The sequence below is a fragment of the Cupressus sempervirens genome, chromosome 10 (genome assembly GCF_028749045.1).
Source record: "Cupressus sempervirens isolate cs-2001-9-10 chromosome 10, ASM2874904v1, whole genome shotgun sequence".
NCBI classification, from domain to species: Eukaryota; Viridiplantae; Streptophyta; class Pinopsida; order Cupressales; family Cupressaceae; genus Cupressus; species Cupressus sempervirens.
The window spans coordinates 955059445-955076192 of NC_143127.1; the positions used below are offsets into that span (position 1 = coordinate 955059445).

General features: G+C 38.7%; 2 protein-coding genes across 3 annotated transcripts in view; one reads left to right on the forward strand and one right to left on the reverse strand.

Annotated features, from left to right (window-relative positions):
- LOC149537139 (citrate synthase, mitochondrial-like) overlaps positions 1-16748 on the reverse strand; it is a 241296-nt gene that overhangs the window by 198213 nt on the left and 26335 nt on the right. The gene's annotated exons all lie outside the window — the stretch shown is intronic.
- On the forward strand, positions 13024-14030 carry LOC149537142 (uncharacterized). The gene is made up of 2 exons (XM_089804905.1): positions 13024-13187; positions 13323-14030. Exons 1-2 carry the CDS (start codon positions 13154-13156, stop codon positions 13904-13906), a joined length of 618 nt encoding a protein of 205 aa, XP_089661031.1. The 5' UTR covers positions 13024-13153; the 3' UTR covers positions 13907-14030.

Consider the following 16748-nt stretch of genomic DNA (forward strand, 5'->3'; position numbering starts at 1 on the left):
CGTATGGATTGCGAATCAAGAGTAATATAAAGACCAGTGCTTAATTAAATGGGCAAATTGAGTCAATATTATAAGTTGAAACATACAACTTTATAAAGTTCAATGTAATTAAACTATAAACAAATTAATAATCCAGACGCGACAGATCAATTATACGAATGCAATTTTAAACTAGTCCAGAATGCATTTTAACTCCTATGATATGGAGACAAACTAGACATAAATACAAAAACAATTAAATATTTCACAATATCTATGTTTATCAAGTTTACAATGCAATAACGATCCAATCCACTTGTCTGAACATTAAAATATTTATAGAATTTTTAAAATAATTATAACGGACACAACTTAATAATATTTCAACTCCAAAATTTAAAATAAATAATTATGCTGGAAATAAAATCGCAATAAAGACACTCCTTATAGATGATCCATCTATTGTGAATTTCTCCGAACTGCACAAAATTCACCCAATAATTCAAATCCATGAGCTTTGTTCAATCACTCAATCTCGGCCAATAGAAGAATATAATATATCAAGTGTGCATATATCACTTGGATATGTAAAAAAAATTAAAGAGAAAAATAAGAATTGTATATTACTGTAACCCTTTATTTTACATCTATATTTATAAACAATGAAAAGTTGTAATTGGATAGGCATACCTCTTCATGATACCTAATTACAACTTTTTGATAATGAAATTGTGGGTTTAATTGTTTTAATAAATCATACTGTAACTCAAAACTACCAGAGACATATATGCCTTACTAAATACATGGAATGGGCCAAACAAACTATCTTGAATTAAGTAAGCTTTCGCACGACACCATGGATGCAACTATTCGTTTCATTCCTATATCTCTTCACAACGAACAATCTTTTGGAGGCTACGTGTGCTCCTATACTCAATTAATTGTGAATATATCTATCTTTGCACATCCTTACCGACTTGATGCCTTGGTTTGTGTTCTCCGCTTATACAATGATTCTCCATGATGACGTCGACGAGTACATATTGATTTTTACAAATACACTAATAGGGCACCATTTTTAAGGTTTTTGTGATCACATATATGATATATTCATAACAAGTATCGGGCTCTTTGGTGAAGATGTTTCTTCCGTATATATTCTCCAAACCTACAAAAGAACACAAAACATCTTCAAACATATATACTTGCCTGGTGATTATCATTTTTAACAGGTTATAAAAGATGCATCATGTTATTCCATTTTGTGGAATCATTCGCATTCCTGGCACAGGAGTATGTCTGTCTCATGCATAGATTCTTCTAAAGGCTTTCAGACAGTAACCTCTTGGATGCAAATCACCACTTCCAAAAATCGCTTCTAGATTTAGCCATGCAATTGGGTGATTTTGATTTCCATCATATTCATACTTGCGGTCTCCTAAGAATGCTTTATGTCATTATTGGGCATCATGTCTGATTTCATATTGTTTCTTATTGTTCATGTGTTTGCCACTGTCTAATGCACATCTCCTTCATACTGGCTTTCATGTGCGGAGTCTTCATTATATCCTCCATATAGCTCTTGATTTCTAAAGTCTCTTCAAGGCATGAAGTCTTCATTTTATTTATTTTTTTATCGGAGTTAATTGCTACATCTCTGGAGTATACATTTTCCTCTCATTTCCCTAAATTAAATGCATAGCTTTCCTATGATTATGCATTTCTAGTTATTGTTGTACATGTCATCGACTTGTAAGATAGCAACCTGATGAAATAAGTCACTGTTATTAAAGGAATATGTGTCTTCGTCAGATTTTATTTGCATTGAGTGGTATTTGATGTAATGATCCATACCCTGCAACTTCTCTTAAAACAATCTTTCTCCCCTCATATGCCAAAAATGTCAATCAGATGAAGTCGTACAGTATTCTGGAGAGCAGTACAACTAGGGTGAGATGGTGTACAGATGCCAAACAACAATGTATGGTCAACGGGGAAGGTCATATGGTATGGTATCAGATAGAAGATGTGTAGTATGGTGGTGGGAAGTGGTGTACATTGAGCAGCTCTGGTCGTATAGTGACACAAGGATGTCATACGGTAAATGAAAGAAGGGTGAAAGTACAGTGTGAGGGCCAAGAAGGTCGTACAGTAGTCCATACAATAGAACAAATGAAGGCCGAAAGAGGAGTACGAAGGGGAAGATGATGGTGAGACACTTGTTCAGGTCGTATGTCCATACGGGGATACATGCAGGAGGATGAACGGTGGAGTAAAGATGATTACGGCAAGGGGAAATGCAAAGAAGTTTGGCAATGTCGTTTGAAATGCAATGCAATATATTAAACACGAATAACTCACAAAAAATCAGAGACCAAACAGATACACACTTGTACCAAATAATAATGATATTCCACATACAAATGATGCTCCGATTTGCCAGATCCAAGCCAAGAAGTACACAGATGGAATAGGGTGAGGGTTGAATCCCACCGAAACCGAAAAGCCAAGTAGGGAAGATCGTTCACTTTGAAAATGGCGAACAACAGAGAATCCCAACAGGAATTCGCAATACAAAGAACTAATCCAAATTGCATACCAACAACTACCTACAACTCGTGCTTAAATACTCGTCGGGGAAACCTTTTCGAGGGTGTACAAAGATAGCTAACAACTACACTTACCTACGGAAACTAAAACAAAAATGGGTCTAAGATACACTAAATCAATCGACCCATTGACAAAAGTTTAATTAATAATTTATTTTATGATGGGAACATTACATTTGATTTGATCCTTTGAAGTTTTGAGATCATCTAAGAAACAACTTTCAACATTATCACTTCTGAATGTACATGGTCTGCATATTTTGTTAAATCGCTAACATGACTTAAAGTTGCTCATGTCCAAGAATGCATAAGATCATTCACATATCGGGTCTCATCATTTCTAATATAATATAAATTGAGCCATGCTGACGTTATTCAGAGACCAGTTTGCTTATATCATTGTAAATATTCCTTGAATTGACAAGTGTCAATACAAATTTGAAAATCAACCCAGAGAGCTAAAGAACTGGAACAGACCTTGGAGTTTCTAGTCACATAGTTATTTAAGGAAAAGACAAATGTGTCAATAGTAGCTACTGAACACAAAATGTCATGTGATAATCATTGTATGTTTGTACTAGCACATTTTAGAAAGGGGGTCAATTGAATGTCAGAGACTACAAAAGAGCTTCCAAATTTGTATTTGATATGTCCATGGATTGCTGACTGTGTTTTCCTTATCTTTTGCATGTATCCTACCCTTTGTTTACTCATTGCAAGTTATACTCTAAATATCTCTCTTCATTTCTTAAGTAGTCTTCACTACAACCTAATATGTCATTGGCAATTTAACTTTAATGGATCCCTAATTTTTTACAGAATTTTAGGGCTCCATCAAACCCCAAGAAGAATCTAAACTTGTGCTCACAAGCCACCAAGCAACCTTCTTGTTCTTGAAGCCACACTTAGCTACTAGCTCTGCTCAAACTTCACTCTCTCAACTACTCCTCTTATCCATGCTGAATGAATATAATTCAAGACTCCAAAAGACCCTCTACTTATACCCAACTAAGCCACAAGTATGCCTAGAAAGTTACAAATTAAATAAACCCTTACATAAATTACATATTTGAGCCACAAGTCAGCCTGCAACAGATATTAAATACAAAATGCCTTAGTCAGTTGTCAACACTCATTAAACGCACCTAGGATAAAGATGCAAGGCTCAAATAAGTCCACACACATCTCCAAATCAATCCACATCACAATCACACATTACATGCATTAAATGCACCAAATCAGTCAAGCAAATCTATAAGAATACCAATCAGCACACCAAACTATCGAGCGTCAGCAAAACTCAAAGCATCGTTGAGTCGAGCACCCAACACATGCCGAGCAATGTAGTATAAGTCGAGCAACCCAATGTCTGTTGAGCATCTTCAGCAACAGGGCTCTTCAGTCAATACTGCGACCAAGCATCACCTCTTCTTCGACCGAGTCCTCCAACTCCAAAGTCAAAACAACTCCTGCATTCAGGATTGCCAACTACCCTAGGATGCTCCCGCATCAACAAAGCAACAGTAGACTTTTTTCAAATGGTGATGAGTCTCCTCAAAGATAGTCTGCAAGGTCGAAATGTGCTCCATGGTTTAAAAGTTTGTTTAAAAGCCAACCTAGCCCCTTGCCTAGTAGTTTCGTCAATCAAGCACTCAGGATAAAATAGTGTTCAACACAATGGCATAGAGTTTAGCAAAGTTGTGCCCAATCATGATGATCATGTAGTTGTCGAGGTCAGAGACCAACCTGGTCTTATGGATCAAATAGATAATATGTCATGTCCAGGACTCAAGAAAGCTCGTACAAACCATTTTGTTAAAGAGCACTATGAGTAAGGAACCCAAGACTATGTTGCCAAGCTTGAAGAGCTTCGCTTGGAAGCCTTCATCATCTATTGCCTTGCTATTGTTCATGGATCCGATTGCCTCACTAATGTTAGAGTAGGAGAAGAGATGGCAACAAGACATAGGGGTGAGGTGGAGGGGAGGTTGGGTGGGGATATTGTAAAGAGTGGTGTATGAGAAAAGAGCATTGTGGTCCAAGATGGAAGGAGGGGGAGGGTGGCAAGGGAAAATAGTACACCAATGCATGAGGGAAGCATAAAGGAATTTACACAGAGACGTAAAGAACAAGCACTTTTTATGGCAAAGAAAGCAGCAGTGGGCAAGGTTCAACTAGATGTACATGAGAGAAGGGGCCGAGAGGGTTGAGAGAACCAAGCGCTAAAAGGACTTATAGTCTTCGTCAAACCACTAAATCCTAGGAAATTGTTCCCGCACTTTTGGTTGCAAGAAACAGAGGTACTTTGGTGGGGGGTGGAGAGGAGAGAAGGCTCCCGAAGCACAGCCACAAACACATCAAACATGGTGGAGACATCACTAAGATCAATGAAGGATATTAAGGAAGGAGTCATCTAAGGTGGAAGATAAAAAGGTCAAAGTCCCCATCAATGAAGCTAAAAGAGGTGCAGGTGAGGGTCAACTCAGGGAGAGGGGAGTACGGGGGATGCAATAGGGTGGTAGGATGGGAGTCCTTGAAAGTAAGGCTGAGAACGGCATGATCGACCAAGGGGAGGCGAGAGACGTTGAAACTATTGATGGAAAGAATGGAGGCACAAGAGAGCGTGTAGTCAACACTCACACCACCACAATGAGGCTAATAGGTGAGAGGGAACTAGTTCCACGAAAGTAGGGAAGCCCCTTCAAGATCACCAAGTCAAAGGAATTCAATAACTAGAGTAAGTGGTAACCACATCGCATGAGAGGCCCCATACAATCATTAGGAACGTTTTACGCCCAAAGAATTCGAATAGGTCTTGAAAGTGCAAGTCAAGTTGACACCATGGTCATGTGGGGGTCTTTGACAGTCTTTGGTTCGTGCATTAGAGCCCCAGAATGATAATATCTCCCATGGCCGAAAACCTTATAATGTGCTCATAAAGGTCCACGCAAGGATCGTCATGCTTCACAATCTATACAACATAAGATGAAGAGGTCGGCAGGAAATAGCTTACTACAATGAAGATGCCCTTGTACTGTGTAGTCCTATGACCGATACAAATCCACAAGAATTTGGCCAAGCTATAAGAGCGGACCATGAAAGTCGCATTGAAGAGGCGATCTTTGACTAAACAAGTGACCCAACCAAAGCCCTTGACCCCACCCAAGTATCTGACCTTGTCCCTGAAAATAGACAGCCACTGGTACTCAGATACACCTAGAAGAAGATGAACAACACTCTCATGAGTCTCGGTAACCAACAGAATGTCAGTAGAACCAATAGCATCCTAAAAGAGACCCAACAAGGACTAGAGGGTACCATTGTCGTTCTAGTAGTTAACACGAAGAGAACAATTGAGAGGCTCCCCCATGCCCAATTGCCTACACAACCATTATTTGGTCTCCACAGTCAACTTCAATTCCCACCCTACAGAAGAGGAATCTCAAATAACAACTCTAAGGTTCCTAATAATTACCCAGTTCCCATTGCATCCACCTTCCATAACTAGACCGTGAGAACGTTTCAATTCAGCCACTTGCGATCTAGTGAGATCCTCGTCCACATAGATCTTAGAGGGAAGAGGAAAGAGCTTCCTCCTCGCCCTAAGAGCACTGAGGCAACTAGTCAAAGAAAGAGTACTATCATGGCCAACCCAAGCCCTGTCAAGTGTGATGTCAACAATACCTAGTTGATAGGAAAGAGTAACCTGTAGAGACAAGATTAACAGAAGATGGAGTAACTCTTACAAGCTAGTGTTGTTGCACCAAAAGACCTACCTATCAATGCCTGATACAAGCACTAGACTTATAAAGCAGGTTAAGCCATGTCATGTTAGCAGTGGGCTAGCATCCCACACTGGATTCTTGACATAGTTTAATAGCCTCCTGTGTCTTCTATAAGTCTAGGCGCCATATAAGGCATTAACAGATCGATGTTTAGTGCAACAACCCTAGTTGTTAATAGGAAGGCCCTAAACTCTCAAGTTGAGCGCACAACCCCACATAACATGATCATCCGCTAATTGAGCCTAAACTAACTCCTACACACCGTAGAGTGGTGCGCAGTTGGTATTGCTGCAAATGGAGGCCCACATCTTGAGTTTCAGAAATCAAGGAAGGTTGTTTGTTGTCAATTTTAGCATGTATGTCTCTCATAGTGCGAATTTCCTGAGCTTGTTCATTGTTGGAAAAGACTTGTTTATTGACATTAGCAATCTTAGTGGCTAAAGCAAAAACATCATTTTGTTGTGCGGTGTTAGAGTCAACAAGTTGTTTCAAATCAGCCAGTGACATAGAGAGTGTGTGGACAGTTTCACAAAGGCGATCTCCACTTGAAGTTTGGCTATAAGGTCAATTAAACATTGGTAAGTGACAGATGTACATAGAGTTTGGGTGTACTGTAGTAGCAACCAGCATTGGCAGTGCATAAAAGTGCATAGTGGAGTTGACATATGAGAGAGGGCAAAACCAGTAGCAGGAAATGATTGCAATGGTAGGCAGAAAAGACAAGTCCACCTGTGGCTAGATCTTGGCATGTTCTCCAACAAAGAAAATTGTCACAGAAGTTGTGTGTTCAACATGGCACAAGCTGAAAAGCAAAGACCACGGTAAGCTTCCATGACCAGAGCAGCAGAGAAAGGGTGGTGAGGGGTCAGCAAATAGAAAGCACACAACACGCACACTTGCCATACACAAAAGATGCTACAAACAGGAAGATACCCATGAGAGCACCCCTTGGAATATAAAAAACCAACAAACAGATGTGCAACAGCAATATCAACAGAAGGCAGGAGCTAGGAACAATCACTAAAGAAACCTTGCACACAAACAAACAAAGCAACAGTGAGGCTTGACCAGAAACGGGGATTTGGAACATGGAAGAAGGGGCGATGACCACAAGCAATGCAGAGTTTCAATCAAGCAAACACAACAAGCAACGACAAATGTTGAGAATAGTGGATAGGCAAATTACAACCATAGACGCAACACGATGGCACAACGGGAATGATGACCACTAACACAAGAAGCCATGGTCACAATCGCAAGAGATAAGATCGTGAGAACAGCCCCCAAGGATGGTTGAGGATGAGAGGGCGTCAAGGGTCATCAAAACTAGAAGAAGCCATAAGAAAACATAGAAATAGGAGTTTCAAAAACACAAGTGCTCAAAAATACAAACACGAGCCACTAAAACCCTCGAAAACTTTTGATCTTTGCTGAAAAACTGTAGAAATATTATTTGAAGATCTACTAAAAACTCTCGAGTTGCATTCACAAAAGACCAAAATGCAAAATGCAAGTTGAAACTAATACCACCACCCACGAGTTTGCAATAAGCTCTAGATGGATTTTGAGTAGACAAGAAAGTATGGTTTAAAATTGCCCTCAAAAATTTCATAATCCTAGGCCCACCTATGAGGGGGTCATAGCCAGACCAACTCCAGCTTTGATACCATGAAACTTTAAAAAATTGGATAAATTTGTATTAACAATAAAGCGAATATTTGGAGTCTACAAATGTTATAAAAAGTGTTAAAATAAAGAAAAATCATCTAAATAAAGATGATGACTAAAATTAGACAATTCAAAAATAGAGCCTAAATGACCATTAACTAAGAGTCTAGAATTGCGAGCTATAAAGAGAAAGAACCTAGGAATCAAAATATTCTAATATACATAATGTTGTATCCATACAATAATCAGATGGCATTTTGAGAAAGTACTACGATAATGAATAATGAATAAATTAAAATAGGTGAATTTCTCATGGATAAAACAAAACAAAAAAGTTTAGGATATACCCAAATGATCACACATTTATTGAGCCTTTACTTGTCTAAGAAAGATTTTTGAGCATTACGAATATACAAAAAGATTATTTTGTTTGGTCATTACCTAGTATCTCAACCACTTTTCAAAGAGTTACTTAGGAAAGCCTTTCAAATTCAATATCTCTGGCCAAAAAATGTGGACTTTGCCAACAATTGTCAGGGGGTATCACATGAGAATGCCTATGGACCTAATCTGTTGTAGTGAAATAGATTTCTACAAGAGTGCTTGTGGACCTAATCCACATTAATCATAGGCGATTCTATAAGGATGCCTGTGGGCTTAACCCAAATAGCCAAAGTGAGCACCCTAGAGAATTTATGGACTTGCCCACTATAGATTTTTGGGATCTTATGATAACATCTTGAGTTAGCACACAATACATTATTACCACTTCATCACAAATGTGTATCTATGTAGTGTCGTAAAATTGCCATTATGCGATGCTCCTACCTTATCTGAAAAACAAAATCCCAGGCAAGCCTCCACATCCCTCCATCTCCCTTGTTCTTTTTCACCTAGAATCTTGACCACGCAGCCTAGTTGGCATAGGATGTGCACGTTGCGAAGACCAACGTGCACTCATCCCACGAATCACGACTACCCTTGCAATGTCACACATCTTACCACTACCCATAGACATCGAGGATTGTTCTATTAGCTTAAGACTCCACTTTTAAACTATATAGGGTCTTCTTCTATCCCCTCAAGCTTCTTGGAGATAATGTTAAATTCTCTTACAATTTTCGGCTTCCTTCTACAGCATGCTTACACTCTCTCGAGTTCATTTATGAATTGGGATAACTTCCACATAGCATTCTTGGTCTTCACAGCATACCAGCTTCACCATCATTGTCACTTTGCCTTCATTTCATTCTGCTCTGGCTTTGTGGCTTTGAAGTGGAGTCCTTCACTGCATCTCATTTCATATTTTTGTTTAAGCATATCATAGCGTTCTATCATAGTCCTGTTATTTTGATTATAGGTTGTTGTCTATTAGCTCTTGGATATCTATCACAAGTTATCTATCTATCTAATTGTTCCGGAGGTGGAAACACCAAAACAAGGACTTCATTTAGGCAAGTCTCCAGACAGCCCATAACATTTACCTTTTTCTCTGAGAGTGCAGATTTTTTATGAGAAGAAAGTGGAGCGATTCACCAGATTCTTATAATTTCCATTACATAGTTGTATTTCTCATTTCTGTTATTAGTATAGTTTGCTTTTTGTTAATTAATAATTTGTTTGGGGTTTCTGGCTGTTAAATTTTATATCAGATTTGAATGAATGAATCTATTTTGATTCAAATTCTATACTTGACTGAAATTATCTCTAGAATTTTCACTAATGTTGTGTATTTTGCAGAATACGAATGAGAGACTTGAATCAACTTTTGGTAAGTATATTTATTATGTGTAGTTGAGTGAGTCTGCTGCAACTTTTATCTTGTATTCACAATTGTATGTTTTCTGTGTTTTCCAAGATCTGAAACTTCTCATATATATATATAGAGAGAGAGAGAGAGGCATGCCCTATTGGGTGTCTATTCCAAATTAAATCATAGTTTTAACAGCCTTATTAGATGCCGATTCATAAATGAATCGCTGCATATGTAATCACAGAATTTACAAATGAAATTGCCGCATTTGTAATTGCATCATCTACAGCCAGTGATAATGCTGATTTGAATAAACATTAGTAATATTTCTTTGTATTTAAAACAAGGATTGATTTCTAAGAATCAATAATCAGAGATATGTGTTACTCAGAATAAAACTGGTAAATTAGTTTAAGTATCATAAGGTAATTAATAATTGTTTAGTAATAATATGTGTGTGTATATATCAGAGTAACGAGAATCGCCATAAAATCGCCTGAATCGGCGATTCAGCGATTAGATTCAGCAATGGCGATTTTTTTGGAGTCGGAAATCGCCATTGCCGATTTCTTCAGGTGAATCGCCTGAATCGGCGATTCAGGCGATTCATCCAAAAAATCGCATGAATCGCCTGGAAAAATGGGCATGAATCGCCCGCGGCCAATAAAGTATAGAGTTGTAAAATTTTAAAAAATTGCTTTTTTTTTAACTTTGTTTTTGACCTATTCTCTTTGTTATAACCCTAAAGGGCCTTCTATTTGTTTAACATGAGTAGAAGAGAGGAAAAATGAGAGAGAAGAAGAGAAAAGAAAAGCCATAGGTTTCTAACTGGCAAGAAGAAAGAGCACAAAAGAGATCAGCAATCCATTTGGGGAGGCCATCAATTGCATTGGGAGCATTAGGGAGCCAATCTCAACACTCCTCAACTCATTTGCAAGAGGTAAGTGCTCTTTTTTTTTTGCATGTTAGTGTATTATGCATTTTTTGTTAAATTTTTATAGTTTTCAAGATTTTTAGTTTAGATCTTGAATGTTCTTTATTTTTACTAAGTTGCAAACTAGGGTTTGTTGTTTTGTAGTTTTTATTAGCTTCAAACTTTGATATTTTACATATAAATTTTTATTGCAGCAGCCTTTGCTTTCATTTTTTGCAAATTCGCAATGGGTAGAAAAGATGAATGTTGGAAATATAACGAAGAGTTTCCTAGAAGAACCAAATATCAAACAAAATGTATTTTTTGTAAAGAAAAAATAACTTCTGGGGGTATTTATAGATTGAAATACCACATTGCTGCTATACCTGAACACGATGTTACAATTTGCACTCACCAAACTCCTGAGGCAAAACGCACTTGCTTAATGGCATTAGAAAAAATTGAAAAAGACAAAGCCAATAGGAAAATGCAACTTGAAGGGTTAAGGGGTATTGGCTCCCATGTTCCTGCATCCGCATCTGTAGCCGCATCCACATCTGCATCAGCTTCTGCATCTGTAGGTTGTGTTGGAGAGGGTTCTTCTAGGCCTCTTTTTTATCCTAGTTCTTCTGCTCGTGCTAGTGCTAGTCGGTCACATACTAAGACAGAGTCCCACACCAACCTATTGCAGCCTAGAGTGCGGAAAAACAGAATGGATAGTTACTTTGTGCCCCGCACTACTCCTGGTTCCCAACCCACGCTTGAGGGCATGGGTTTGAACAAGAAAATTCATGATGCTGCCAGAAAGGAGATATGCAAATTTTGGTACTTTTGCAACATTCCATTTATTGCAGCCAAGTAATTGATTCTTTTTTTGTTGTTTTCTTTAAAGTTAAAATTAAAAGTAAATGTAAAACTTTAATTATATTTACTTGTTTTATAATTTGAGTCTTTGACATCTAAATTTGTATTTGTGACAGAGCTCCTTATTGGCAGAACATGATAGATGCGGTTGCTATTTGTGGTCCGGGGTTTAAAGCCCCAACTGAGGCTGAGTTGAGCGGATACCTCTTGGATGAGATGGTAGAGGACATGAGGGCTGAGCTCGAGGAGAACCGAAAGGAGTGGATTGCAAAGGGTTGCACCATCATGACTGATGGTTGGACAGATAGGAGGAATAAAACACTCCTCAATTTTCTTGTATCCTGTGGAGGTAATTGATCATTCTACTTTCCTACATACATAATTGTAAATTTTGATTTGTTGAATGCTAATTTGTTGATGATCCATTTAATTTTAATATTCTAATTCGTTGTTTTGTTACTTGTAGGATATACCATGTTCATCAAATCCATTGATGCTTCCGCACATGTAAAAAATGTGACATACTTATGTGAGGCTATTGAGGAAGTCATAGCAGAGGTGGGAGAACAAAATGTGATCCAGGTGGTGACGGATAATGCAGCAAGTTATGTTGCTGCAGGTAAACTTTTAACTTTTCAAGTTTTGAAAATAAATTTATTTGAATTTTGAAATTTGAATTTCTAATTGACTTAAAATTGTTGTAGATAAACTTTTGATGGAGAGGCACCCCACCATATTTTGGTCCCCTTGTGCGGCGTATTGCATTGACCTCATGTTGGAGGAAATTGGCAAACTTGAGTTTGTCAAGTCATGTGTGGAAAGGGCAAAAAACATATACAAATTCATTTATAATCATTCATTTGTCCTTCACACAATGAGGAAGTACACAGAAGGCAAAGAGTTAGCTCGCCCAAGTATCACGAGGTTTGCCTCGAATTTCATCACCTTGCAGTCCTTGTTGACATCAAGGGATGAATTGAGGAGCATGTTTGTTGGGCGGGAGTGGATTTCCTCTTCCTATGCTACGACCACTGTAGGGATAGATGTGGCGGATTGCATATTTGATGAGGATGGTTTTTGGAAACCCGCTAGAGAAATCCTGCAGGTAAATTTATTGCAATTTAACATTTAGTATTTTACTTTTACTTTAAGTTATATTATTTTATATTTAAGTTTTGACTCAAGCTTTTTGTTTTACTTTATATGTAGGTCACTGAGCCCCTTGTAGTTTTGCTACGAACTGCTGATGGGGAGAAGCCCTCTATGGGCTACATTTATGAGGGCATGGATAGGGCCAAGGAGGCCATCAGAGCCCAATATGCAGGAGTGCAGGAGAGGTATGGCCCTATTTGGGACATCATCGATAGGAGATGGCAGAATCAGCTCCATCGACCCATCCATGCAGCAGCTTACTTTCTGAATCCGGCATTATTTTTTCCGTCCTAAGTTCAAGGCGGATGCGGAGGTTCTCACTGGCTTATACACAGTGATTCAGAGGTTGAGTAGCGATGAAGATAGCGCTGCTGCGATTGTTGAGCTAGACCAGTTCAACAATAAAGAGGGGCCACTTTTCTCTGGCAGGATGCCCATAAATGCTCAGACAACACTACAGCCAGGTAAAAATTAAATAATATAGTCAATGTTCATGAATCTAGATTCTAATCTTAAAGTTGATTATGTAATTTTAGAGTTAACTTGTAATTTGTAAATGAGACTAATTGTTTCTATTTTCAATTTTTCCCTTATTGCAGATAGATGGTGGCAAATGTTTGGGGCCACAATCCCAAAACTTCAAAAAATTGCCATTCGTATTCTGAGTCAGCCAAGCAGCGCTTCTGGATGTGAGCGCAGTTGGTCCATGTTCGAGCACATCCATTCGAAGAGGAGAAACAGGTTGATAGTGCAGAAGTTGAATGATATTGTCTTTGTTCATTACAACCTCCGTCTTAGGATCAGACAGATTTTGGGCACTAACTCCTCTCTGATCATTTTGGAGGAGATTGATCCAGAATCAGAGTCGCTCACAGCGGTTGTGGATCCAGTCTTCACTGAGGAAGACCGTGTGTGGGTTGACCAGGTGGATATAGAGGCTGAGGCAGCTAGAGCACGTTCTTCAGGCATTGGTAGACGCACACGTGCACGCACAGGCACAGGCCCTAGCGACGTTCATGAGCCCATCTTACATGCGGGAGATATGGCTCGGCAGTCCTCTAGGACCTACATTAGACGCCTTGCTACTAGGCACACTGGATACTCAGAGGCTGAGGCTGAGGCTGCAGCCGAGCTTCAGGATGATGTTGAGGATGATGATGATGACTATGAGTCTAAGGCTTGAGCTGGAGCCTTGTTTTTATATTTTGTTTACAGATATTGATACTGAATCATTGATAGACATATGTTTCAAACTTTCATGGATCTTCATCTTAGATTCTTACATACATTTATGATTTGATGTCTTATGGATCGTCTTACATACATTCTATGATTTAAATCATTGTGATCATTTGATTTCTATTTACTTCAACTAGCCTACAATTTACATTTTAGATAACATAGTTACATATGTGATGGATTTTATGTTCCATGTTTATGTATGTTAAGTTTTAACTTCTATTTGATGATGTTATAGTGTGTTTAAGTTATATTCAATAAAGGGTGCATGAAATAAGTTTTAAATTGTTAAAATCTTTAAATTTAAAGGGTTTTTTCAAATTTGCCGATTCATCGCCGATTCATTGCCGATTCACGATTTGATTCGGCCTTGCCGATTCCGATCCAATTCCGATTCTTGTTACTTTGGTATATATATATTTGATGTGTATATATACAAAATATGCATATACATATATAAGTGGATAATTGCAAGAAGATTATAAATAATTATTAATCACTATTATAGCATCAATACTTACAATAATTCTGAGTAGAATGTAGATGGTAGAAAATGGAATTATCCATATGATTTAACCCGACTGGCACTACCAATCATTAACATTGTCTAGGATTTTGTGCACTGTCATACACAATGAAAGCACATAGTGCAAACATCATACATCAACACTATTGTTGTAATGAACCCATTTTGGCAGGTCTACGCATTTGATGGAGTTAGCTCATCATAGCAACCCTCGTGAGCTGACAAGGCATTTTGGGGGTCTCAGTTGTGGACTTACTAGTAAGTCTATTTTGGGTAGTTGCTATTCTTGGCAATGCAGTGAGTGGCTTGACAATTGGTCGTCACCTGCAGTAAATAAGTTTAATAATTGCATGAGATCTTATTTATTAATTATTAAGTTGCATTATTATAATAATATTTATATTATTATAATAATGACTTTAAGAGATATTTCTAAAAAGTGTGTTGGAAAGTTTCAAGTGTTGAGTTATTTTGGGGAACTTCCACAATTTTTGAAGTGGAGTTTTTTAAGAAACTTTGGCCAACGAAAGATTATAGATGAGAGATCATTTCATTGAGAAAAGCATGCTTGGATATTTTATTTGCTTTTGATGCATTTGTGGCTTTTCTGAGTTCTGATTTTTTGTGCCCTTGCTGAAGTATAAGGATTTGTAGCTGATTGTTGATTCCACTGCTGAGGTATAGTGGTTTGATCTGAGGGTCAATATTTCATCTGCAGCTTGTCGTCGGTAGAAATTGTGTATTAGCCGACGGGTCCCTTCGGAAAGGAAATTGTGTATCAGTCGACGGGTCCCTTCGGAAAGGTTCTTGTTATGTAGCCGAGAGGTCCCTTCAGAAAGGTTTTTGTTATGTAGCGACATGTTGTATGTGGCCGACGGACTCCTTCGGGAAAGTTCTTCGGAAAGTATTTATAACCCCTTCGAGAAGCATTGTAATCATCTTATCATGGAAGCATAATGTACAATTTGGCAGATGCGAATAATAATAAGAAGAGTTCTGCTGTTGGTGTTCGTGCTCATTGTCTGTGTGCAATTCTTAATTAACCTATGCGATAAAAATTTGGCGTCGTTGCCCGATGGACCTGGTACGTAGGTAGGCGAATATGAATCAAATGTCGAATCAGTTGAACAAAGATAAGAATAAGTTGAAGGAAAAGGATGACATACGCGTTGCGCAAAAAATTTAATTCTGGCTTAGCAGACAGAGCGCCGAAGGAGATTCCAGAAGATTGTCGACGGAAACAGGAGCGCAGAAGGATTGTTGAAGGAGACTTGACAACGGCTTGATTTGGTGGAAGAAGCGAGGGAGGAATTTTTGAACTTGCATACGCCACGGGAAGAGAATCCTGACGGAAGGAGATTGACTCGCACGGCTCAGAGTGCCGAGGGAGCACGAGCGTGGAGTGACCTCTTCGTCCGAGATATACTTCCGGAACGGACAGCTTCGGTGGACGAAACCTCTTCTTCACCAAACAACGCGGAAGTCGAAAACAACGCGAGTGTTGCAAATAGCACGAGTGTTGAAAACAGCGCGGAAGCCGAGAACATCGCGGGTGTTGCAAACAGCGCGAGTGTAGAAAACAACGCGGAAGTCGAAAACAGCGCAGGTGTGCAGAACAGCGCAGGTGTGCAGAACAGCACGGGTGTTCAAAACAGCGCAGGAGCTCAGAACAGAGCAGGTGTTCAGAATACCGCAAGTACACAACAAAACCCTCACTCTACAGTGATAATGGCAGGTCCAAAAGAAAAGTTGCCTAAATTTGATGGTGAAGGAGCTGCTGATCCGATTCAACATTATAAAACATGTGAAACGATCTGGAGAGCAAATGGCAAAACAGATACGAACGAATGGGTCCAACAATTTCCAACCACCCTACGAGGTGTTGCGATTGATTGGTTTACTATCACAGATCCGCAGAAGTTAAACACTTGGGATAATATTAAGGAGTTTTGCGCAGAATTTCAAATATTGCGCGACGATAATGAAATCGTCGCCGAGATATTCAATACCAAGCAAAAGAAGAATGAAACAGTACAGGTCTTCGCTAGGAGGTTGAAAGACTTAATCAGTAAAATGGAGAATAAGCCAACAAATGGGCTCCAAAAAAGATGGTTCATTGAAGGCCTTCACCCCAAGCTGCGGAAAAAGATGAAGATCGTGCCACCATCAACATATATTGAAGCATACAATCGGGCATTGAACCTCGAAAGTGAACAGAAGACAAAGAAGAAGAAGAAGACCAGCTCATCCGATTCAGATG

Excerpts from the sequence above, each read along its gene's own strand:
- LOC149537142 (XM_089804905.1), top strand. The coding sequence starts at position 13,154 with ATGCCCATAAATGCTCAGACAACACTACAGCCAG. Across the intron at positions 13,188-13,322 it reads TCAGACAACACTACAGCCAG|ATAGATGGTGGCAAATGTTT; the intron begins GTAAAAATTAAA and ends CCCTTATTGCAG.